Source organism: Geotrypetes seraphini, chromosome 2 (assembly GCF_902459505.1).
Source record: "Geotrypetes seraphini chromosome 2, aGeoSer1.1, whole genome shotgun sequence".
Lineage (NCBI taxonomy): Eukaryota > Metazoa > Chordata > Amphibia > Gymnophiona > Dermophiidae > Geotrypetes > Geotrypetes seraphini.
In genome coordinates, this window is record NC_047085.1 from 232,536,644 (window position 1) to 232,563,416 (window position 26,773).

A 26,773-nucleotide genomic window follows, 5' to 3' on the forward strand; every position below is an offset into this window, starting at 1 on the left:
GTGCATTGCAGTAGTCTAAACATGAGATTACTAGGGTATGGACAAAGTTCTGGGTAGTATGCTCAGAGAGGAATGGGCACATTTGGTGATATTGTAGCAATAGAAGCGACAATCTGTTGGATGTGCATAGAAAATGAGAGGTCAGAGTTGAAGATGACTCCGAGGTCCGAGGTTATGAGTAGAGGAGACAGGAATGATAACAGACTCTGGACTTTTCCTCCAGGAAATTGTCCAAACCTTTCTTAAAAGTTCCTGTTGGAAAAAAGTCGTGGTCGGTTATTGAGAAAGACATGGGAGAAAATCAGGGCACCAAGGGAAGAGTGGACTGGCGCTCCCACCCCCTTTCCCTTTCTAGCGACGTCCCAGGGCATATTATTTCTTAACAGAGGTTTGCCAGCATTCCAGGCCCCACCTTACTCCTACAACTTCATGCCATTTCTGCAATAAGGGAGCGGTAAACAGCAGCTTACTGCTTCACTATAACACACCCCACCCGACACTCGGGCTCCACCAGCCCCGCTCCAGATAGTCAGAGAGCCATCACCCCCGCCTCCTCCAGCCTCTCTCACTGACCGGCGGCGTTCTCAGCCAATCAGTAGCCAGGTACACGCCGCTGCAACCAACCGAGAGGCCAAAGAGGCGGGGCTTCGTCAGTCCACAACGGCGTACCGGAGGAGAGTACGGAGCCGAAGGCAACCGCGGACAAGGGACCAGTGCACAGGAATAGTTAGTATATAATCCGGAGAAAGAGTCTGGGCCCTAGAAACCAGCGCTTACCTGCCTTTCACCGTTACGCCGCGTTTCCGGATAAGCTCGTCCAGCGACAGATCCGCCATCTTACGCACTGCAAACAGGACGGGCGAAGTTGTGTTTGGTCGGTGTTTACGTCACAGATGGTAATACGGCAGCTCGAGGTGGTCAAACTACCTGAAAGCGCCAGCTTTTCCCTTCAGATTAAGACCGTTTCCAGGAGACACAAGGCCCAATGCCATTTCCGTCATGCAATTCGGCAACCTAATTTGCATGGTTAGCCTCCTGCTCACCGAATGCGCATTTTTGTTTTAATAGAACGTTCAGCATTAAACAATTCCAGTGACTCGCGGATGGTGAGATAAGAAATTATTAAACTACATTTATTTATATTTCCTCACCTCGGCTGTGGTTCACCCTGACTTCATGAAGAGTCCATTCGGTGGTAGTGGCCACCTCTACCAATGCTCAAGTATGCCTTAAACTAATGAGTAAGGAAAATAACGATTCGGGGTGACGCCCGAGTCCTCACCACTTATGTGAGAAGAATTTTTGAACGGGTACAGGTCGCCCTTTGGAGTGACCCGCTTACTTTGCGGGATGCCCAGTTGCAGTGATCTGCCCGACTCCAACCCCCCCTAAATATGTTTAAAAAAAAGTAGGATTTTTTTTGTGATTTGTTTTGCGGAGCTGTAAGCGAAATACTCCTGCGGTCACGCTTTTGTTGTATCCAGCGCATCTGCTCTATTAAACATAGTTTAACTGTGCTGTTATCACCCACCCCCATTGACATTGTGAACAGTAAACTTATCACAGAACACATTGTTCGTTTAATAAAAAGATTATCACCTACAAACTTGCTTGTTTCTGGATTACTTTTATGGGGATGAATCGGGAGAAAAAATTTTTAAGGGAGTACAAATTAGAACAAAAACTAACATTTATTCTGTGACTACTGGGTTTTTTTAGCCTGTTAGTGTGAGACTGTAATAAACTGAATCAGTCAGCAAAAGGGTGCTAGACCCAGTCACTCATTTTCATTCAGTAATACAAATTAGGTATAATCTTGTTGCTGCTGCCGTTAAGCTAGAAACTGTAGATAGGAATATTCTGTAACTCTCAAATAAGGCCAACAGGTGGCAGCAAACACAAAACTCATAAAAATAAAATTCTAATTTATTTTCTGCTTGCGCAGCTGTTTTAATATTGTGACCCTGCTAGGGCCAAGTGGTAGAACATGAACTTCCCATATTAGCCTAACTAAGAAAAACCTCCACAGACTCCAACAGATTCAGAATGCCGCAGCCAAGCTCCTCTTCGCTAAAAGTAAATTTGACCATGTCTCCCCGCTCCTGGCCAAGCTCCACTGGCTTCCGATAATCGCCAGGGTCCACTATAAATGCGCCTGTTTAACTTTCAAAATCCTATATGGTATCCTCCCTCCCTTTATCCCTCTTTCTTGGAATTCCTCAAACCCTAATACCACCAGTTCCTCCCACAAATTAAAACTATCCTTCCCCTCGCTAAAAGGCATTTCCCACACAGGAAAGCTAGGGACTTCCCTCCACTTCAAAATCACTGAGCTCTGGAACAACCTTACCTCCCCTCTTCGGAACTTGAGCTCTCTCCAAGTTTTCCGCAAACATCTGAAAACCTGGCTTTTCTCAAAAAATGTAAGTCTCCCTCCAACTTAGGAATCAAGGAAACTCTTATATCTTGGCATCCCAAGTCCTCTAAATTTTCTTCACACTTCTTCCTCTAACCTTCTGTTGTAGTTCCTTCCTATTTCTCCTACTGTTAACCGCGTCGAGCTCTACGAACGTGGAGATGATGCTGTATACAAACCTAAGGATTAGATTAGATTAGACAAGACCTGAGTGTCAGCAGGACAAGAAAGGACTGTCCTCAACTCGTGGTCAGCCCTAATATTTAATAGAAAATTGTTTCCATGCAGTTCATAATTAAGCTGCAGAACCTGTTGTCAGAGGATTTGGTTGAAGCAACCAACTTATTAGGAAAAATTCATAATCAATTATTAGCTAATATCATTGGAAATTAGATATAAGAAATAGATCTGCTGGGTACTGTGGGAGACACATAGACCTTGCTGTGACTCGGCATGGCTTTTCTGATGCTTTTCTGTTCTTAAGAAGATAAAAGAGAGTAACAGGATTTTAAAAATACAAAATACTTTATAGAGAATATAAATAATGGTGCAATTATGATTGATGTTTTTGAACCATTATGCATCATCTTTTTTCTATTCAGGCTCATCAATGCTGATTTATTTTTATTTCTGTAGCAAAGACAGGATTTTATACCATAATCATGAATCTGCCGAAGGGTGTCACTCAAAAACTCCTCCATTTCTGCGGTGGAGTAGTTCTATTTAATTATTTATATTCTGCATATCCAACAATTCTAGGCAGATTACAAATTATTCAGGTACTCAAGCATTTTCCCCTATCTGTCCTGGTGGGCTCACACTCTATCTAATGTGCCTGGGGCATTGGGGGATTAAGTGACTTGTACTATGTCCTATAACTTTCTCACTGTTATGCTCAAAAATCAAACTTCACCACAATTGCATTGAAAGTTTCAATTGCATCAAAACTCATTAGATTTAATAAATAAGGGGAGAGCCTCAGATCCCCGTGCGTGACTGTTAGTGACTGCCGCACTGGAAAGGGAAAAAGGTTCTTCACTAGCTCTTAATCCCCCTCCTACCCACAGGATATAACTTTTTTCAGAAAAATGTTTTTTCAGAAAAATGTATATCCAAACTACTAAGCTGTAGGTGGAGTAGTTGATATGTTTAAATGTCATTGTCTCTGCCAGTCCTCACCGATGGACGTCATGCTAGCCGCCATTTCGCCAAAAGCTGCGTCAGAGCTCCAGACCGGTATCTACAAAAAAAGGAATAAAAAAGTAGCAGAGATCCTATCTCAGTGCTGAAACACATTTCATTGTTGTTGTAGCTTACAGCAGCGTTCTGATTTTCACGCTTACTAAGACAGAGACCACCTCAGGTGAAACTGCTGACTCTTAAATCCCATCTGACGTCAGTACATTAAGCACGTTCACAGCTGATGTTTGTAACCGGGCCTCACTCTCATGAACCTGAAAGAGTGAACCTCTGAAATGAACTACAAGGTTGAAAACCCATGAATTGTTTGGTTGTTTTCAACATCCGCTAACTTTGAGATTCCACTGGCTCCGTTACAACACCTCTTGTGACACTTCTTTTGTAGTATACGGGATTTTATGCCCTTGCCCAAAGTTGTACATAGGACAAACATCGAGACCCTTCAGGGTCAGGATGGGTGAACACCGCAGTAATTTAACATGTCACAAGATAAAAGAACCACTGGTTGAACATTTTTGACATACAGGGCCACAACTCTAGGGATTTTAAATGTTTCATACTCGATCATTTGGGAGACAGAAGATTAGCATTACAGAAAAGCGAACAAGAATGGATTTTTCGTTTACACACAGATGATCCAGATGGATTAAACCAAAAGATTGAGTGGCATATATTTTTTTAATAAGGTCCTCAGAGATAATCCAAATTGGGTTTCAACCTTGTAGTTCATTTCAGAGGTTCACATTAATGTTGTTCTGAAGGGCCTATCATGGGCTCCGTATGAGCCCCTGCCGGACACGTTCCTCTTGGATCTTACGGTTAAGACCGTGTTTTTGGTTGCCATAGTCTCAGCAAAGTGGATCTCAGAGTTACAGGCCCTCTCTTGTAGAGAACCCTTCCTCCAGTTTATGGAGTCTAGTGTTTCTCTGCGGACAGCACCTTCTTTTCTACTGAAGGTGGTTTCCATATCAGTCAGGAGATTCATTTACCCACTTTTCACCCTACTTGTTCGGTGAAACAGGACAGAATTTTGTGGTGACTGGATATGCATACAGCCCTACTTCACTATCTGGAGAGGATTAATGATTCCCAGCTCTCCAACCACCTTTTTGTGCTGACCAGCCAATTGAGACAAAACAATCCAGCTTCCGAGGCTTCGATTACCAGATGGATTCACATGGCAATTTCATCTTCCTACATTGCCTGCAGTAAACAGCCCCCTATTTCAATTGCAGCACATTCAACTAGAAGTGTGGCTGTTTCCTGGGCAGAGTCCTGAGCTGTTTCATCTGATGAAGTTTGTAGTGCAGCTACTTGGTCTACTCTTTACACCTTTATGAGATTCTACAGTGGATGTGACGTCTCAAGATAAATGTAGACTATCAACTTGGATTTGCATTTGTTTGTTTTTATTGTGAAGAGTGACAAATGAATTATCTTTCAGAACATCATCATCCACAGTTTTTTTGGTTTTATCATTTGGATTGTTTTCACTGTGGAACATTGGGTCTTCTACTGGTTTTATTTGTGTGGCAGGAATCAGGCAAATCAAGTCTGTACAGGGCGGGCCGTACAGAACCCTATATCTTCTATCAGAAAGAAGATTAGCAAAGTAAGAACCTAATCTTTCATTCTGTAGTGAAGACATAGGATTCTGCACCTTAGCTAACATACCAAAGCAGTGCCAGACATCTAGGGAAAGACAGATGAGTCTGCCTGAAGTACTGAAGACCCAAAACCAGCAATATTTGTCCTACCGGACATTTCAGTGAACACGCCTTCCTCAGATAAAAAAATGTAGACTAAAAACAATATGCATGTCTTTGAGCAGGTCACCAAAATAGCAGTGGTGGAGACGGAGTGGCATGAAAAATCGCTAGCATTGCCATTGTCTCTCAGGACCTCTTCTCCTGTTTCTAAGATTTAGCAGAAATAAATTACAGCAGGGGTTCTTAACCTGGGGTCCATGGATGGGTTTCAGGGGGTCAGTGAGGGTCAGATAAAAATTAACATTTATATTCACTGTACATCCCGGCACTGTTGATTTTTCTCACAGATAACGAGAGAGTAGTAGTAGTAGTAATGGTAGAAGAAAACATAGTAGTAATAGATCTGTTTTAATTTGCACAAGAAGAGCCAGGGGTTTACGTATTCCTCAGGTGTGCCAGTTACATGCTGCAGAAGGTTTCTTCAATTGCTTGGGTATTTTGGGGGGTCTTTGTCGGTTATGAGGTGGATAGGGCTATTTAAAATGGTACTATTCCCAATTTGGTTATATTTTTTTTTTTTTTGCAGACTCTTCCATTTTATTTATTATCCAAAGAGTTATATGCTTTGGTCCAGTGTTTTTGTTGGGGGGGGGGGAGTAGGTAGGCAAGGATATGACTTTCCTTGCTGTTGGGAGGCTGGAGGAGAGGGGACTTGGGGCTACCAGATATTAAAGTATACAATATGGCCTGCAAGACACTTGGGGAGACTGAGATTTTCTCGCCCTTGTCTATGGAGTGTGCATACTTTACTTCTATATGTTTTGCAGGCTCGGAGTAGGGAACTTTCAGATTACTTAAAGTTGCACCCGATGATTTGATCCTTGAGAGAGTTGTGGTTCACCCTGGCTCGTTGGAAAAACTTTTCTCCTTATAGTAGCTGCCTGTTCCCCTTGGGGGGGAATGGGGGTTTTAGGCCTGACTTGGATAATCCTGTTATTGGGAGGTGGAGGAATCAGGGACTGACTTTATTGCAGCATGTCCTCACAGATGAGGGTCAATCACATAGCATGGACTCGCACTGGAGCCCATTAGCGCAGTGGGAAGACCAACTTGCCTATTTCCAGCTTCAGTTCTATGTGCGTTCCCTACCGGTGGCTTCGTTATCCTCAGAGGTGGTTCACATAATCAAGGATCTGTTTGATGTACCCTCTGATATCTCTCCATCTATTATTTTCATAGGCAGCTTTCCCTGGCCCTTCCATTCAAGGATCTTTCTGATTTAGCTGTTCGCTGGAGTGCCAATTTGGCTTATTTAATTCTACCTAAAGACCTTTTACTTGGTTACGAGCCATCCCATATTATGTTTCTTCGGCAGTGTTACGGGAATGTCAATACATATTACTTTTTCGAGCCTATGTATCTCAAAATAGACTTTATCATATGGGTTTTCCTGACTCCTGATTCAAGATGCCTCTCAAACCCTTCGGGACTGGAACCACAACAGGGCAGCTAGAAAATAACAGGCGTGGGTAGAGAAGACATCAGTGGCTGAAGTGTTCTATGGGGCCGAATGTTTTGTCGCACGCTTTCTGGAGCTGTGGCCCTATTGCTGCCTTTTGGAGGAGGGCAACGAGATATCTAGGAAGGGTGTTGAATCAATCTATTTCATATTTTTCCAATGGAATGAAAAAAGTGGAAAATCACTGGTCTAAGTGTATAGCCCTCGATGGAGACTGTCCTAACTTTGTTGGTTGGGCTGACAACTTTTCAGCGGCCCCTTTTATACCTTAGATCAGTGTTCTTTAATGCAAGACCTGGGGGCCATGAGCAAATTCCTATATGCTTGACTCCTGGTTTTGTATTGGGTAGTGAGGAGCTGATTAGAGAGCAATGGATCCAGGTGGGGCTGCGCATTTTATGACAGTTGTGGTCTGAGCAGGGTTCAGAACCCTTTGAAACGCTCCAAGAGGAAAATGGCCTCCCCATCAGGAATTCTTATCGCCACACTCAGATTCGCACCTTTTTCTATAAATCAGCAATCTGGGATTTAAGCCTCGGTGAGACAGCTCTGGAAGCAGCATTGCACACTTGAGTGGGAAGGGGAAGTGCATCTCGCCTGTACAGAGCCTTACTGTTGAATGAGTCCCCACTGGGAGAGGGAAACGGGAAACTCCTAGCAAAAGCAAACTTGGGACCTAATCTACAAGTGGTTATTTAAACTATCAGACTCAAGTTTCATGTTTTACTAAAATTTTATATAGTCATCTATCAGAAATTTATATGCAAAATACAGAAATTTAAAAAAATGATACAATTTTAAAATCACATATACATAATTCCAATTTGAACTAACCAAACATACTGGAACATGGAGGGGAGATGGGGAGGAACTACATTTGTTAAGGTAAAAACATATAGATAAGGATAAGGAGAAAGAGAAGATCTTTGAAATTGGTTATGGGTGTTTAGGAAAGTAGAGGTTATTATAAGAAAGCATCTTTGAATAGGTGGCTTTTCAGTCTACCTTTGAAACGGTCAAGTATTTTTTCATCCCTTAAATCTAGAGGGTAGTGCGTTCCACAGCTGAGGAGCTGTGACAGAGAAGATCTCTAAGCGTCTCGTACTGATTATTTTTAGGGAAGGAACGGTTAGTAATTGCTGGTCCGTGGATCTGAATGCGCACGATGGTGTGGAGAATGGCTATAAAATGTACTCTAAGCGGTATTATACCCCCTTCTAAACTCAAGGTTATATGGAAAGGGCACGGACCAACGCTGGTGAATGTATGGCATACAGGAGATTTCCATCATACCTGGTAGACCTGCCCTATCATTAAGCCTTATTGCTAAATAGTAGGTCAACTTATAATGCGTGCTATTTGCAAGCATTGCCACTGAATGATGGAGTATTATTTACTAAATGCCCCTATGCTAGGCTATATGAGGGGAGAACACAAGCTAGCTACACCTGTTTTTACAGCGGTACATATTGCACTGGCCAGGACGTAAAGGCAAAAGTTGACTCCTGATCTATCTTTGATTCGCACTAAATTGGACCTCTTGCAAGCAATGTCTAAACTGACTGCTATTAGGCATAATGCATTGAAATCTATCATAAAGTGTGGGATATCTATACTAGCTAGAGAGATGAATAGTTTTTTATACTCATTAGTTGTTTTGATTACCCATTGTTCTGGTGTTCTTACTATATGGATTGAATATTGCTTTATATGTATGGGAGTGGGGGTGAGGAAACGAGGTGTATAACTGAGGTAGTTATGGTTGTGATGAGGGAGAAGCTGATAATTGTATACACTTAATGTGGACAAACCTGATGTTAAAGCAGTTGAAATTTTATTGTACGAACCTATAATTCCTCAATAAAAATAATTTTGGGGGAAGAAAACCCTAGCTGTCATTCCAATGGCCAATTACAGGCATAGCTAAAGTGCTTCTGTGTGACAGGTTTAATTATGAGTAATGGTGTACAGCATGGGTGTCTAACCTCGGCCTAGGTTTTCAAGATTTCCCCAATGAATATGCATGAACAAGTTAGGATGCCCCATGAAATATTCAGTTCATTCTTAAGAAATGTTCATATATCAATGTCAAATCTTTTTTAAAATTTTTATCTGTGGAAAAGAAAGTGATATACTTGCAAGAAAGTGATATAATTGCAGGTAAACAGCAAAACATTTTCTTTGATTTACTCATGAAACAAAAGATATCCACGGAATAAATTAGGATATCCCCAAATAGCCTCCCACTTAAAGTGGCTCATCAGGCTGTGAGGAGCTGACAGGGTCAGCCTGCCTTGCAGAAAAAGGTCATGAAGAGCATTGTGCCATTCTTGATGCCATACTCCGCCATTGTCTTGCCGTTTTCCAGCTTCTTCCCATTGCAGACGATCACCTGATGACTTGGTTTCACTCCAGTGTGCTGCTGAACCCTCTTTCTCACCTGCTTGACACTGTTTGACCTCTTAGCCTTCAGAGGATGATGGTTGCCCTCGACATCCACTAGGTTCAGGCTGACTTCGGCGTCGCTCATCTGAGCAACACGCAGCACAAGGTGGATGGTGTTGCTCTTGTCAAGGCCGTAGTCTGATAGCTTCTTTTGCTGTTTCAAGGGTTTTTCATTTAACAGGAGCTCCTGATCAATTACTGGGATCTTGGTTAGAGATCGAATATGCTCATTCAGCTTTCTTACTCTGTCTTCTGGGTTCATGAGAAAGGATAGGGTATTTATCCACGAGACTAAGACCTAGACATAGACATAAAAACAAGAAATACATCTCATTTACAATTTTCAAACATTCACATGAATTTTGTTAAAACTATAAACCTGAGAACAGAGAATTATTTATCAATCATCTTTCTTAGGATTACTATATGGTTCCAGAAAAAGGAGGAAGGATTGAGACATCCGGATTTTACTTCCACTAAAAGCAATGGAAGTAAAACCTGGATGTCTCAATCCATCCTCCTTTTTCTGGCATCATATGGTAACCCTAATCTTTCTAAATAAATTTACCCCCAACAAGAATAAGAACATAAGAATAGCTATGCTGGATCTGACCAATGGCCAATCCAGTTCACTAGTACCTGGCAAAAAGCCAAATAGTAGCAACATTTCATGCTACTTATCCAGGGCAAGCAGTGTCTTCTCTCATGTCTGTCTCAATAACAGACTATGGATTTTTCCTCCAAGAACTTGTCCAAACTTTTTTTTTAACCAGCTCTGGTAGACAAAGGCAATTGACAATTACAGCAGAAGAAAATATTCCAACCATGCATCGCAGCAGTGTTTCTCAAGCTGGTCCTGGAGTACCCCCTTGCCAGTCAGGTTTTCAGGATACCCACAATGAATATACACAGGAAGGGGTCTCCATAAAATGGAGGCAATGTATGCAAATCAATCTCATGTATAATTTTATTGTTGATATCCTGAAAATCCATTTGACAAGGGGGTACTCCAGGACAGCCTTAGGAAACGCTACATGATATCATAGTATGATACTGGCAATGTCAACACAATGATTGTGCAGAACTGTGTTAATATACAAGCAGCTTTGCCAGGCCCCTTGATGCTGGCATGCAGCACACACCTGCTATTCCAGTAGAGCAGTAGTTCTTAAATTTGACCTGCAGGACCCCCAGCCAGTTGGGTTTTCAAGATATCTGTAATTAATATGCATGAAAGAAATTTGCATGCCAACTAGCTACTTTATAGGCAACTTTTGCTGGTAGGGAATATACTGGGAAAGCTTTATTAAAAAGCTTAAAATTTTCCCTGAACATGTGAACACTTTGATTCACAACTCCTGAGAGACATTGTATTAGAGCAGTGGTCTCAAACCCATGACCCAGGGGCCACATGTGGCCCACCAGGTACTACTTTGAGGCCCTCGGTATGTTTATCATAATCACAAAAGTAAAATCAAACAGTTTCTTGATCATATGTCTCTTTAGCTATAAATTACAATATTATTATTAAGACTTAGCCAAAAGGAAAGATTTATAAACTATAAAGAGTTTTACCTGATGCAAAATTGTCATTTCTTTAATAGGACAAAAGGTGCAAAACGCTGCAATCCACCTTCTGAAAAACCTAGGCATCCGCGACCATGTTACCCCTGCATTAGCTTCCATGCACTGGCTGCCCATTCAAAAACGCTGCACCTTCAAGGCCCTGCTCCTCGCTTTCAAAACCTTCCATGAAACGATTCCGTACTACATGAAAACTAAACTACAAATCTACTTCCCAAAACGACCACTGAGGTCCCAAGGAGAAAAACGACTGACCATACCTTCTGGCCGCTCCCTCAAAACTGAAACTGCCCTCAAACGCTCCTACTCACATTTCATACCCAAACTTTGGCACACAATCCCTCCATCTGTCAGATCACTAGATGGACTCTGGAACTTCAGGAAGGCCGTGAAAACCTTCCTGTTTACTAACCCAGCGCCTTAAAGTCATTCACCCTGAAATGCCACCCAGTCAACTCACCTATGTCACTTAATTTCACCAGATGCTACTTAGTATATATGTTTTATTGTCATGTCTATATTGTAATTTATGTAAACTGTCATCTATATTGTAATTTATGTAAATTGTCATCTCTGCTCTGTCTGGATTATTATGGATGTACTTTGTAACCCGTTGTGGGCTCTTTTGGGAGGACGGGCTAAAAAATCGAATAAATAAATAAATAATAAACTATTTTTTCTGAGGCCCTCCAAGTACCTACAAATCCAAAATGTGGCCCTGCAAAGGGTTTGAGTTTGAGACCACTGTATTAGATCTAGGCATTGCTTACTTGCATTTTGGAACCAGTATTAAAAGATGGCGAGTGTAGAGAAAATGTTCTCTGAAAGGATAGATAAGACTATGAGAATAGTGAATGTGCAAGTTGGAACCGGGAAAATTAAGCCTTGAGAGAGAAGTACCTGGCTGCAGAGATACTGTCCGTGCTGGACTCAGAGGGGTTCAGGAGAAAGAAGAGATGCCAAGTTACCCAGTTCCAGGCTGGAGATGTGGGGTCAGTCCCGGTCAGTTCCCCAGTTTTAGACTGGAGATTTTGGGACAGTTCTGGTTTTAAACATATATCCCAAACTAATGTGGCACTTGTAGTGCCTGATCCTGCACTTGAAAATCAGTTCTACAAGCCTCATATAATGCACCAAGATGGGAGTGATTAGAAATCAAAGAAATGTCCTAAAGTCTCCAACCTGGAACTGGGTAACTTGGCTTCTCTACAATAGCTAGGAGAGAGGCATATGCTCAGGGTTACCATATGACTCCAGCTAAAAGAGGACAGATTGCGACATCTGGGTTTTACTTCCACTGAAAGCAATGGAAATAAGGAGGATAGATTGAGATGCCCAAGTTTTACTTCCATTGAAAGCAATTAAAGTAAAACCCAGATGTCTCAATCCATCCTCTTTTTTTCTGGAGCCATATGGTAACCCTATTTATGCTTGTACCTGGGGCAGAAAATGAACTGATTCAAATGTGACTCCACAGAGCACTTGAGCACCTCCTGCAAATCTATGAAAAAGAAGTCAAGGGCGGCCCATCCCAAAGCTGGAGATTTACCACTACTTTGCTAGAGATTGAAGGTGAAAGAGTGAGGTCCCTAGCCCTGTTTAAAACCAGTTCTGGCAGAAGCACATTCTAAAAACTGACACAATCTAATCTATAAATAGAAAATAACATTCTTTTTTTTTCTACCTTAGATGTCTGGTCATTTTATTTTTTCTTATTGTGTTAGTCCCAGTCTCTGGTTTCTGCTTTCCTCTTCCTTTTATTAACTATCTTGCCAGAATCTCCTTGTCCATTTGGCACTTCTTTTCTCTGTATGTCCACTATCCATCTTCTCTCTGCATATCTGACCCAGCATCATTACTATGCTGAGCAACTCCCATCTCTATGTCACTATTCCTGCCCTGTCCAACATAACTCTTCTGTGACCTTATGCCCCCCACCACATGCAGTATCTCCCCCTCTCTCCAGTTCTGTGCAGGACCAGCACCTCTCCCTCTTCCTTTTTCCCCACAGATTCTAGCATCTCCCTCCTTTCTTGTCCTTTCCACTCCCCCCGCACCTAATTCCAGCACCTCTTTCCCTCTATGCACCCCCATTCTTCCTCACCCCCACATTGGATCTCCCTACCTGTCCTCCCTGTCCAGCTAGCCTTACCATATGACTCCAGAAAAAGGGAGGATGGATTGAGACATCTGGGTTTGACTTCCATTAAAAATAATGGAAGTAAAACTTTGATGTCAATACTTCCATTGCTTTCTATCTCAATCTGTCCTTTTTTTGAAGCCATATGGTAATCCTATGTCCGGCACTTCTATCCCTCCTTGCCTCCCATGATGAAGTAGTGGAGTGCTTCAAGAATCAGTGCTGGGGCTGATTCTGTTCAATATGTTTCTGAGCAATATTGACAAAGGGTTAGAGGGTAAGGTTAGCTTCTTTGCAGATGATACCAAGATTTGTAAGAGTGGACACCCCAGAGGTAGTGGAAAACATGAAAAAGGATCAGCAACAGTTAGAAGAATGGTCTAATGTTTGGCAACTAAAATTCAATACAGAATGATGCATTTGGGGAGTAGAAATCTTAGGAAGCCGTAAGTGAGAGGTTGATGTGCATGGATGGAGAGAGAGACCTTGGGGTGATAATGTCTGAAGATCTGAAACTGTGTGACAAGGCGGTGGCTGTAACAGCCAGAAGGTTGCTAGGCTATATAGAGAGAGGCATAACCAGCAGAAGAAGGTGTTGATGTCCCTGTACAAGTCATTGGTGAGGCCCCTCTCAGAGTATTGTGTTCAGTTTTGGAGGTCATATCTTGCTAAGGATATAAGACGATTTGAAGTGATCCAGAGGAAGGCGACAAATGGTATGAGGTTTGCACCATAAGACATACGAGAAGAGACTGGAAGACCTGAATATGTATACTCTAGAGGAGAGGAGGGACACAGAGGAGATATGATACAGACATTTAAATACTTGAAAGGTATTAATATAGAAACAAATCTTTTTCAGAGAAGGGAAAATGGTAAAATTAGAGGACATAAATTAAGGTTGCAAGGAGGAAGACTTAGGAGTAACGTTAGGAAATTCTTTGTCACGGAGAGGGTGGTTGATGCCTTGAATACCCTCCTGAGGGAGGTGGTGGAAATTAAACAGTGACAGAATTAAAAAAAAAGTGTGGGATGAACACAGGATATCTCTCTACTTAAAAAATGAATGACTTAAACCAAAGAACTAAGATTGGTACTGGGCAGACTTGCACTGTCAGTGTTCTGTATATGGCACTTCAGTTTAAGATAGGCTGGGGAGAGCTTTGACGGGAACTCAAGTAGTTGGAACCTAAGGATTGTACGGGGCAGACTTCTACAGAAATATCAAAGAAAAAAGACAATTTAATTTAATCATGGATTTATAATGGGCAGACTGGATGGACCATTTATTTCTGTCTCTGCTGTCATTTACTTTGTTACAAAATCCCAGTAGGGGTAGAGAGCATGAGCAGAGCAATTGATGCTGCCTGCACGAACATCTGTATGGCAAATGCAGAATTCTGCACATACTGTGGACAGGGGAGATTCTGTACTGTGCGGAATTCCCCAGGACTAAATTTATGGGGATAGATAGGAGAAAGTTTATTTCCATAACAAAAACATTGTTTGCTTTATTACCAACTACTTGAACTGTCTGTCTGCATTTACAGTTTTGCTTTCAGTTTCACTGTATTTAAGTTGTCTCTGTGCTGGCATTTAATTGCTTTAAAAACACTTTACACTAGCCACAGGTTTCAGGAAGCTAAAGGTATAACATTTGAACTAAAGAATGACATGGGGGGGACACATTTTTTCCCATCCCCGCAGGAACTCATTTTCCTGTCCCATCCCCGCGAGTTCTTTTCCTGTCCCTGCCCCATTCCTGCAAGCTCCGCCCTCATCTGCACAAGCCTCAAACACTTTAAAATCCTAAGTGTTCGAGGCTTGTGCGGTTAAGGCAGAGCTTACAGGAATGGGGCAGGGACAGCGACAAAACTCGCGGGGAAGGGAAAATTGAGTTCTTGCCCGTGTCATTCTCTAAGTTGAAGTACAACAGAAGCAGCTTAAATGCACTTTTCATGTACAGGCTTATAGTTTCAGGTGCTTCTCGGAGTTCAGCGCTCTCACCAATGCCCTGCAACATGCACTGTAAACTATTTCTCAGATCATGGGATCCAGCACTAAGAAATAACTTTAAATCAGTTGTCAGCTCATATAAGGGCAGGATATCTCTGAATAAGGAATCTGTAAACGCTGGGACATTGCTAAATAGGGGACTGAGAAACCAAAAGCCAGCAGCTCTAGAGCGGCAGCAAAAAAAAACCCTTGTCTAACTTTGTCTTGAATCCTTGGAGGGTGTTTTCCCCTATAACAGCCTCTGGAAGGGCGTTCCAGCTTTCTACCACTCTCTGGGTGAAAAGCCAAGTGGTCCTGCTAGTAGGAAGAAATCCGAGCATGCTTTCCTACATATTTCTTTCCGTGCCCCATCCATTTCCTTGCAGTGAAACCAACGATTGTACTATTAGCCCCTGAATGGAGAGCAGTTGTTAGCCTGGAGAATTTACCCACAGTGAACCCACTCTGTTTATAGCCTTTCAGAGTCTCCAAAAGCTCTCCTTGTGACCATGGGCAAGTCACTTAATCCCCCCATTGCCCCAGGTACATTAGATAGAGTGTGAGCCTGCTAGGACAGGGAAAAATGCTTGAGTACCTGAATGTACACCACTTTATTATAAGTGGTATATACATACTAAAATAAATACTGTACATTTTATGTTTCTACCCACCCACCCCATTTGCAAAGCAAAAAATGCACTTACCGTATATTTCCCTTTCGAAAGGTTCAGTCTTGGCATTTCTAACATGGAATCATAGAAGCCTGAATAGGGTCACCATATAGCTCCAGAAAAAGGAGGACAGATTCAGACATCTGGGTTTTACTTCCATTGAAAGCAGTGGAAGTAAGACACAGATCTACCCCTACACATCAGATCCATCAAAGGACTCCTGAACTTTAGGAAAGTCATCAAAACCTACCTCTATTGCTATATGAGGGACAACGAAGAAAAAATGTATATTATTCTTAAGAACAATCAAGAAGAAATATATGTTGGAATTAGATCCTCTGTATAGAACAAATTCTGATGAACATATTGTTTGTAAATACATTAACTGTAACCTGTCTTGACTGTATTCTGTGTATGTTAACCTGTAACCCATTCTAGGCTCATTGGGGAGAATGGGATAGAAAACTAACTAAGGGTTCCTTTTACAAAGCCGCGCTAGCCGAAAATCTACCACCTGCTCAAAAGGAGGCGGTAGTGGCTAGCACGCGCAACAATTTAGGGTGTGCTATTCCGCACATTAAGGCCCTAGTGCGGCTTTGTAAAAGGAGCTCTAAATGTCCTAATCTGTCCTCCTTTTCCTGGAGCCATAGGTAACCCTAAGCCCGAGGGGCCTGGTTCCCACTATGCTTAGCAAAAAGTATTTCCTACTTGAGCTAATCAGCCAAAATTCTTATTGCTGGCTGCATGTTTCTGTCACAGCCCTTCTTGTTGAAATACATTTGAACTCTTCCTAGGCTTTTCTAAAATTACCCCAAAATTCTAGGAGAAAATCACTGGTCCAAAATGTGATCCACCACCACGAACACACTGGAAACCAACACCAAATTTTGGGGCAGTGCCCAGAGATTCTTACCGTAGCCATGTTCTTATTCTTCTTTGAGCTGCAACAACAACAAAAAAAGAGTCTCCTCTCATTCAATCCTCACGAACCTTTATACCTTCAGAGCAAAAATTCCCCAAGGAAAATCCAGGACATTCCCGATGTGGCCGTACCTCTAGTTAATATTTACTGTATTTAAAACAAATAAGTTTGGTGCTTTCAGTTTCAGGATTGCAGAGCTCTAAGTTACAGGAAATAGTCTAAGATTCACTAGAGGTAGGTCTTGTCAGACAAATCTCATCAATTTCTTTGACTGGGTGACCAGAGAATTGGATACAGGATGTGCGCTACAAGCCTTTGACAGTGTTCCACACAGACGTCTAATAAATAAACTGAGTGCCCTCGGGATGGGTCCCAAAGTGACAGGTTGGGTCAAAAACTGGTTGAGTGGAAGACGCCAGAGGGTAGTGGTCAATGGAGATCGCTCTGAGGAAAGGGATGTTACCAGTGGTGTGCCTCAATGTTCTGTTCTTGGGCCTGTTCTTTTTAACATTTTTATAAACGATATTGCTGAAGAGTTGTCGGGTAAGATTTGCTTCTTTGTGGATGATACCAAAATCTGCAATACAGTAGACACGCCGGATGGTGTGAATAACATGAAGAAAGACCTGGCGAAGCTTAAAGAATGGTCTGAAATTTGGCAGCTAAAATTTAATGCTAAGATATGCAAGGTCATGCATTTATGCTGCAAAAACCAGAGGGAACGGTACAGTTTAGCGAGTGAAGAACTTAAGTGCACGACAGAAGAGTGGGACTTGGGCATGATTGTATGTGATGATCTTAAGGTGGCCAAACAGGTTGAAAAGATGACGGCAAAAGCTATAAGGATGTTAGGGTGCATAGGGAGAGGTATGGTCAGTAGGAAAAAGGAGGTATTAATGCCCCTGTATAAGATGTTGGTGAGACCTCATTTAGAATATTGTGTGCAATTCTGGAGGCTGCACCTTCAAAAAGATATAAAAAGTATGGAATCGGTCCAGAGGAAGGCTACTAAAATGGTATGTGGTCTTCATCATAAGGCGTATGGGGACAGACTTAAAGATCTCAATCTGTATACTTTGGAGGAAAGGCGGGAGAGGGGAGATATGATGGAGACGTTTAAATACCTACGTAATGTAAATGCGTATGAGTCGAGCCTCTTTCATTTGAAAGGAAACTGCAATGAGAGAGCATAGGATGAAGTTAAGAGGTGATAGGCTCCAGAGTAATCAAAGGAAATACTTTTTTTTACAGAAAGATGCATGGAACAGTCTCCTAGAAGAGGTGGTGGAGACAGAGACTGTCTGAATTCAAAAGGGCCTGGGATAGGCACATGGGATCTCTTGGAGAGAGAAAGAGATAATGGTTACGGCGGATGGGCAGACTAGATGGGCCATTTGGTCTTTATCTGCCATCATGTGTCTATGTTTTTACATTTTATTTTTTTGCAAAGTATGGCGTGTCATGGAATCGATAATGGATTGATTTGCTTGTACACACCTAACTGTTATGTAATAGGGCTCCTTCATACTTCTGAATCCTACACCAAGAGGCAGGAACTATGATGCACATCTGCATGACTTAAGAGGTCTAATGAAAAGAAACAAAAATCCAAAAGCATTGGAGATGACACAAAGATAGGATATCCTGAAAGCCTGACCTGTTTGTAGTCCTAGAGAATTGTCAGTGAATTATCGCAGACATGCCAAAAGTAACACACATTTAACCCCCTTCTTCTGCTTACACATCTTTCTAGTTCAGGGGTGTCAAACTCAATCAAATAAGGAGTCAAAATCTAAAACTCAGGCTAAGTTGCAGGCCAAATTTTTTATCAAGATAATTAGGGCTAGATTCACAAATCTGACTCTCCATGGCCGATCGGTGCAGGCCCGAACAATTCACAAAACAAAAAAGTTTAAATGAGGGCGATCGGAGGAACGCCCCTCTCTGACCACACGGATTACTAGTGTGCGAAAATGTGTGCGAAAAAGTGTGCGAAAATGACACATGAGCAGACCATCTTCCTTGCCTATAGATGGTCTGTGCATGCTCTCAGCATTTTTGCAAGACCTCCGTGCCCAGCAGAGCTTTTTTTAAAAACTTTTTTACTGTTTTTTTCTACTTTGCAAGCCCGTGGTTTTAATCCACTTTATACCCGCGGGTTAAAACCACAGGCTCGTACTGCGGAGAAGGGCAGGCGAGTCGGGGGTTGAACAGGGCAGGAGATCAGCTGGAAAGCTGGGGGCTGAGAGCAGGTTGTGGCAGAGAGCAGGTTTATTGCAGGGCTGGCAGGACAGTCGGAAAGGAGGTGAGCAACTGGTCCCCAGAGTCGCTTCTTGTTGATCGCCAAGCCCAGTTGATTTTCAAGATTTTTGTTTTGTGAATCGTGTCCCTGCCTACTATGCATGCTGTTTCCCTCATTTGCATGCACGAATCAGAATCGGATCAGTACACAGGTTAGTGAATCAGGTCGGAGGTAAATCGGGCCGCAAAGAGCTCGCAAACCAATCGGTTTGCTTAGTGAATCTAGTCCTTAGTGGGGAGGTATGGGGAACTTTCCCACCCTTGTATAGCCCTGAGAAAGAGGAGAGAATTTATTCAGGGTGCCTGCTGTGTCTTCCTGTAAATTACTACTTTAGCAGGCAGGAGGAGAAGGAAAGCTGCCAACATCTGATATCATCATCACTGCAGAGCCATAGTTTCTGCCACCTAGATATCCAGTGTAAGTCTTCTTCTTTCTGAACTAAAAGCAAAGGTACACTTCCAAAGAGACCTTTTTACTTGTGAGAGTCCTCTCCTGTGTACTTTAGGAAAAAAATGATTTGTTGTTTGGAAATTTCACCTTGATAGTGCTGAAAACAAAACAAAACGAGACCTCTGCTGAATTAGCACTCTGGCAATAGAAGAGATGTGGAATTGTTAGAGATGTTCTTTAATTGGCTGTTTAATAATGAGTCGCTATGTATTATAAGTATAGCCTATATTATATTGAGAGCTTTAAATACAGTAAAACCTTGGATTGCAAGTAACTTGGTATGCAAGTGTTTTGCAAGACAAGCACAACATTTTATTAAATTTTAACTTGATAAACAAGCAAGGCCTTCCAATAGGAGTACATACAGTATTTTGTATTAAAGTTTTTGGGTTGTAGAATGAATCGTCTGAGATTCCATGATTTCTTATGGGGAAATACGAGTGTTTTGGATTACAAGCACGTTTTCGGAATGAATTATGCTCGTAAACCAAGGTTTTACTGTAGTGGGAAGTGGTTCCAGAAGGGAGGCTTTGCTCTGTTTCCTTTCTTTACAGTGGAGTGAACTGAGCAGGACTCTAGAGTCAGATTTTAGTGGCCTGAAAAAAAAAGAAAAGAGGGGTGGAGGGCTTTGTTACCTGAATATAAGGTGCAAATCTCAATGCTCAGAAGGTAGAAGCCAGTAGAAACCATGGGCTGGCTGTAGTTCCGAAGAGTGTTCCAAGTACAACTACAATTATCAATATTTGCTTGGAATAGAGCAAAACTGGCAGGGGATTTATCAACATAAATTTACCTGGTGTATTCCGGGCAGGGGAAAAGCCGCAGAAAGATGTAAAACAATTTTCTTCCACCAGAACAAGTACTATGCTACCTTTGTTCCTTAATATGTATTGTAAAAATGTCATGCCAGGGCTTTGTGAGCCTCGATCATAGATTCAGGTGAAAGTGAAAGTGAAAGTGAGCTTGTGTATCAGTGGTTTGTACAGAACAGCAACTGGACATCCTAGATGGAGATTTGTGGGGAATTTCACATGAAAAGTTTGGAAAGGGAGGAGCATTAAGGGACAATTCCTTCTAAATACCTGGTGTTAATCGTTCAGCAGGATGAGTGTGCCATTCTCATCATCTGCTCACTGAAGGATATAAAATATGAATAAGTGTGAAGCAATATAAACCATACGTGTCTTCAACAGAAGATTGGATGTGCTTTCGGTATCTTGATCACTTTTAATCCACGAAAATATGTGCACAGCTTAGGCAACAATTTTGTAGTTTTAATCGTTACTTAGCATTCCTAATTGACCCAATTTTATGTGCTTTGTTTATTCGCTTTAGTCATACGCTTTATTTATGTATTTTTTTAAATATTAAGGGCTCCTTTTACAAAGCCGCGCTAGCGGGGTTAACATGCGCAACTTTTCATCACCCGCTAACCCCCGCGCTGGCCAAAAACTACCACCTGCTCAAGAGGAGGCGGTAGCGGCTAGTACATCCGGCGGTGTAGCGTGCATTATTATTACATTACATTACAGATTTCTATTCCGCCATTACCTTTCGGTTCAAAGCGGATTACAAAAGGAGTTAAGAACATAAGCAATGCCTCTGCTGGGTCAGACCTGAGGTCCATCTTGCCCAGCAGTCCGCTCACGCGGCGGCCCAACAGGTCCAGGACCTGAGTAGTAATCCTCTATTTATACCCTTCTATTCCCTTTTCCAGCAGGAAAATGTCCAATCCTCTCTTAAATCCCAGTACTGTATTCTGCCCTATAACGTCCTCCAGAAGCGCATTCCAAGTGTCCACCACACGTTGGGTAAAGAAGAACTTCCTGGCATTCGTATTGAATCTGTCCCCTTTCAACTTTTCCGAATGCCCTCTTGTTCTTTTATTTTTTGAAAGTTTGAAGAATCTGTCCCTCTCTACTCTCTCTATGCCCCTCATGATCTTATAAGTCTCTATCATATCCCCTCTAAGTCTCCTCTTCTCCAGGGAAAAGAGACCCAGTTTCTCCAATCTCTCAGCATATGAAAGGTTTTCCATCCCTTTTATCAGACGTGTCGCTCTTCTCTGAACTCTCTCGAGTAACGCCATATCCTTCTTAAGGTATGGCGACCAAAACTGGACACAGTATTCCAGGTGTGGGCGCACCATCGCCCGATACAGCGGCAGGATAAAGTTATGGAAGAAAGGTTACAACGTTAGATCAGAGAAGGTTTCCAAGAGAGGGAAAAGTAGGATCTGGGGTTAGGGAGGGGATGGTAAGAGGGGGGTTAAGCTTTATCATGGTATTAAGCTTTATTAAGTTTTTTAGGGAAAAAGTTCAGTTTTAAGTATAATGTGGGGGGTTACAACCCCCCAAACTCCCCACAACACCAGCACGATGTCTGTTAAGTAAAGTGGGGGGGTACCCCCCCAAACCCCCTATTGGAGCCCTTTAAAATAGTGCTTTTCTTCGGCGCGCTGTCAATCTTGCGCTCAGTTGTCTGCGCGCCGTTGTCTTGCGCGATTTAGTCCCATCACCCAAATGTCACAACACCTGATATGTGGACTCAATATCTTTCACAGGCACAAAAAACATCTGTATAACTAATCTAACTCGGCATGATAAAGGGAATGGAACTCCTCTTGTATGAGGAAAGACTAAAGAGATTAGGGTTCTTCAGCTTGGAAAAGAGACAGCTGAGGGGAGATATGATTGAAGTCTACAAAATCCTAAGTGGTATAGAACGGGTACAAGTGGATCGATTTTTATACTGTTTTAAGATTTACAAAGACTAGGGGGGACACTCAATGAAGTTACAGAGTAATACTTATAAAACCAATAGGAGAAATACTTTTTCACTCAGAAAATAGTTAAGCTCTGGAATGCATTGCCAGAGGATGTTGTAAGACCGGTAAATATAGCTGGTTTTAAAAAAGGTTTGGAGAAGTTCCTGGAGGAAAAGTCCACAGTCTACTATTGAGACAGACTTGGAGGAAGCCACTGCTTGCCCTGGATCGGTGGCATGGAATGCTGCTACTATTCGGGTTTTTGCCAGGCACTTGTGACTTGTATTAGCCTCCATGAAAACGGAATATTGAGCTTGATGGACCATTGGTCTGATCCAGTAAGGCTATTCTTATGTTCTTAGAAATTATAAATCAGCACTTATCTTGTGGCCCAACGGAGACCCATTTCACATATTATGCTGGCTGGGAATCTGCTCCGTCATATTCTCCTCTGCAGGGTACTGGTGTTCTTTTCTTGGTTCTTGTTTTAACCTCTCCCAGACAGATTTTGACAGCTTCTTGATCTCAATCTGCTAGCTTCTTCAGAGGATCTAAGTGCTGTGTCTTGAAAAGAGTTTGACACACTTCACACTGTCTTTAGCATACCCTATTGGGCCACAAGATAAGTGATGATTTATTATTTATATTCATTCATTGCATCACATGCCAAGTTAGATTAGTTATATGATTATTTTTGGGCCTATGAAAGATATTGAGTCCAATATGAGGTGGTATGACATATGCTGTTATAGCTGTTCACCTCTGGACCTCTGTGGCTTTTTTTCCTCCATTCTAGGTAGATTGAGATCTGTTTTGTTAGATTTTGTCAAATGTATGCTGACATATCTTTCAGTGAGCATATATGTTGTAGATGATGAGAATGGCACACTCATCCTGCTGAATGATTAACACCAGGTATTTAGAATAAGGAATTGTCCCTTACTGCTGCACCCTTTTCAAATTTTCCATGTGGAAAGCCCCCCAAATCTCCATTTGGGATGTCCAGTTGCTGTTTTGTACAGAGCACTGATAAACAAGCTCATTTTCACTTTCACCAGAATTATGATTAAGGCACATCTACAAAATGGGTTTCATAAATAGATATTCAGACATTTTTGTGAGAAAGACATCCATCTGCCCTTTTATGCCATATTTTGGATGTTTTTCTCTTTTGAAAATGAGCCCCATAACTTATTTAGACTTTATTTACAATTGTCAGAGAGGAAAGGGGATGGGATTTGATATACTGCCTTTCTGTGGTTACAATCAAAGGAGGACACAGGCAGCTTCTTTATAAACTGATAGTCCTACAAAATCTAAAGAAATGGGAAGAGGAATCTGAGTTTGTAGAGGCACAAAAATCATATTTTTGTGACTCCTATAACATTAGATGGGATAGATGCTGAAGTCTGAGTCATGCATGATGGAGAGGATGTGGGCAACAGGGGACTTTTAGAAACATAAAAACATGATGGCAGATAAAGGCCAAATAGCCCATCTAGTCGGCCCATCTGCAGTAATCATTATCTCTTCCTCTCTCTATGAGATCCCACATGCCTATCCCAGGCTTTCTTTAAATCAGACACAGTCTCTGTCTCCACCATCTACCACCCTTTCTGTAAAAAAGTATTTCCTTAGATTACTCCGGAGCCTATCACCTCTTAAATTCATCCTATGCCTTCTCATTCCAGAGCTTCCTTTCAAATGAAAGAGATTCAACTCATGCCACGTAGGTATTGAAACATCTCTATCATATCCCCTCTTATGTGTATTTACATTACGTAGATATTTAAACGTCTCTATCATACCTCCTCTCTCCCGCCTTTCCTCCAAAGTATACAGATTGAGATCTTTAAGTCTGTCCCCATACGCCTTATGAAGACCACATACCATTTTAGTAGCCTTCCTCTGGACCGACTCCATCCTTTTTATATTTTTTTTAAGGTGCAGCCTCAAGAATTGTACACAATATTCTAAATGAGGTCTCACCAGAGTCTTATATAGGGGTATCAATACCTCCTTTTTCCTACTGGCCATACCTCTCTCTATGCACCCTAGCATCCTTCTAGCTTTCACCATCACCTTTTCAACCTGTTTGGCCACCTCAGTGGCGTACCTAGCATATGTGACACCTCGGGCCCATCATTTTTTGACCCCCCCCCCCATCTGTACGAAAAACATGATTTTTAGTAACAAGCCACATGTCACACATGAGTACCTAGGAAAAGGCAGCATCTTACATACTGCTGGGACCGCTCCTGTTCAATATATTTATCAACGACCTGGAGGCAGGTACAAAATGTGAGGTTATTAAATTTGCGGATGACACTAAACTATACAGCAGGGTCAAAACCATGGAGGACTGCGAAGACCTCCAAAAAGATCTGACAACGCTGGAAGAGTGGGCCAAAAAGTGGCAAATGAGCTTCAACATAGGAAAATGCAAGGTCATGCATGTAGGGAAAAAGAACCCGATGTTCACTTACAAAATGGGGGGATCACCGCTAGGGGTGAGTAACCTTGAAAGAGACCTAGAAGTGATGGTAGACACATCATTGAAGGCGTCAGCGCCACAGCCTCAAGGAAGGCGAACAGAATGTTGGGCATCATTAAGAAGGGTATCAAGACCAGGCGAAGGAAGTAATCCTGCCACTGTATCGTGCAATGGTGCGCCCGCACCTGGAGTACTGTGTCCAGTACTGGTCGCCGTACCTCAAGAAGGACATGGCGGTACTTGAGAGAGTCCAGAGAAGAGCAACTAAGCTAATAAAGGGTATGGAAGACCTCTCATATACTGACAGACTGAAGAAGTTGGGGCTTTTCTCCCTGGAAAAGCGGAGACATGATAGAAACCTTCAAGATCATGAAGGGCATAGAAAGAGTGGACAGAGACAGATTTTTCAAATTACGGGGAACCACAAGCACAAGGGGGCACTCGGAGAAATTGAAAGGGGAAAGGTTTAGAACAAACGCCAGGAAGTTCTTTTTCACTCAGAGGGTGGTGGATACATGGAACGTGCTACCGGAGGATGTGATAAGCAGAAGCACACTACAGGGCTTCAAAGAGGTTCTGGACAGGTACCTGGAGGACAAAGGGATTGAGGGGTACAGATAGGAGTAGAGGTAGGTAATAGGGATAGAATTAGAGGATTAGAGGCAGTTACAAAATTAGTCATGGACACTGTTCAGGCAATTAGGCCTGATGGGCCGCTGCGGGAGCGGACCGCTGGGCAGGATGGACCTCTGGTCTGACTCAGCGGAGGCAACTTCTTATGTTCTTATGTAATACACCCATTGTAAAACTAAACAAGCCAGACTAGTACAGATCAATCCCGCAGTCAATCCTACCAAAAAACCATGTCTTTCAAACACACAGAACACAGAAAACACCTTCGCCTAGTATGGAATATGTCATCACAAACTAACCCCTCCCCTTTTACAAAACTGTAGTGTGAATTTTAGCCATGGTGGTAACAGCTCTGACACTCATAGAATTCTGAGCATCAGAGCTGCTACCACCACGGCTGGCGCTAAAAAACGCTCCACAGTTTTGTAAAAGGGGGGATAAAATAGAAATACATAGACAAAGGTTAAATTGAACCAGTAAGAAGCTGGACTCTGCATACAGTGCACCACAGAAACAGCGACACATGTCTCCTAAAGTAATAAATAAATACAAAATTTTTTTTCTACCTTTGTCTTCTGTGGTTTCTGCTTTCCTCATCTTCTTGTAACTCTCTTCCTTCCATCCACTATCTGCTGTCTCTCTTCCCCTATATGGCATCTTCTCTCCTTCTATGCCCCTTCCAGAAACTGTATGCCTCCCCCTTCCATCTCTCCTTTCACCCCCATTGGTCTGGCAGCTCTCTCCTCTCCTTCTCTCTCCCACACCTCTCCTCTGCAATCCCTTTCCCTTTTTTCCCCTCATTTTCCTTTTCAATTTATTTTCTGCATCTGTCTAGATTACGTTCTTACTACCCTCTCATCAATGTCCTTTTTCACTGTCTACCTAAAGCTTGCCACCTCTTTTTCTCACCCCTCCAGTGTTTCCCTAACTCAATCCTTTTCTCCCCATCATGTGCCCTCCTTTTATTTATCCCCTCCTTCCATCATGTACCCTCTTTCTCCAACCCTTCCATCTAGTACCTTCTCCTCTCTCTGTCCACTTCCATCCAGCGTCTGCTCCCATCTTTCTCTCCTCCCATTACCTTCCTGCATTTGCTCCCTTATCTCTCCCATCTGCACTTCCATCCAGCATAGGCTCACCACTACCATCCAATGTCTGTCCTTTCTCTCGCGATCCACCCCTCTTCAATCAGCATCTGCCCCCTTTCTTTCCCTCCAATATCCTTCCCTCATGTCTCTCCCATTTCTCTGTACATCAATTCTATCAGCACCACCCTTCCATACCACCCTGCCCCCTTTCTTTTCCTCCACCACTCTTCCATTCCAGCAATCCTGCTCCTTTCTCTCCCTTCATGCAGCAAGGTCCCACGATGATTGTAGCTGCCGGCTGCCAGTCCACCCCACTCCAACGTACTTGCTCTGGAGCGGACTCAGCAGCCGCATGCTGGAAGGTCCCGCGATGACTCATCTGCTGACTCTGCTCCAGAAGTAAGTTACATCGGAGGGGGTGGACCCGAAGACGCAGGG

At 42.5% G+C, this 26,773-nt stretch overlaps 2 protein-coding genes and 1 non-coding gene across 3 annotated transcripts in view; 1 reads left to right on the forward strand and 2 right to left on the reverse strand.

Annotated features, from left to right (window-relative positions):
- Nucleotides 1–933, reverse strand: part of POLDIP3 (DNA polymerase delta interacting protein 3) — a 103,368-nt gene extending 102,435 nt beyond the window's left edge. The window contains exon 1 of the mRNA XM_033935180.1: nucleotides 778–933. Within this exon, the coding sequence (XP_033791071.1) occupies nucleotides 778–836 (59 nt within the window). The 5' untranslated portion in view covers nucleotides 837–933. The remainder of the gene's footprint in view (nucleotides 1–777) is intronic.
- A 291-nt stretch (nucleotides 934–1,224) lies between these two features.
- LOC117356102 lies at nucleotides 1,225–1,375 on the forward strand. The gene has a single exon (XR_004538544.1). It is a non-coding gene; the product is annotated as a U12 minor spliceosomal RNA (small nuclear RNA).
- Nucleotides 1,376–7,693: 6,318 nt separating this feature from the next.
- Nucleotides 7,694–26,773, reverse strand: part of UBD (ubiquitin D) — a 44,717-nt gene continuing 25,637 nt past the window's right edge. Inside the window, exons 2-3 of the mRNA XM_033934007.1 lie at nucleotides 16,593–16,620; nucleotides 7,694–9,587 (exon numbers count right to left, since the gene is read on the reverse strand). Of these exons, the coding sequence (XP_033789898.1) occupies nucleotides 9,129–9,587; nucleotides 16,593–16,601 (468 nt within the window). The 5' untranslated portion in view covers nucleotides 16,602–16,620 and the 3' untranslated portion in view covers nucleotides 7,694–9,128. The remainder of the gene's footprint in view (nucleotides 9,588–16,592; nucleotides 16,621–26,773) is intronic.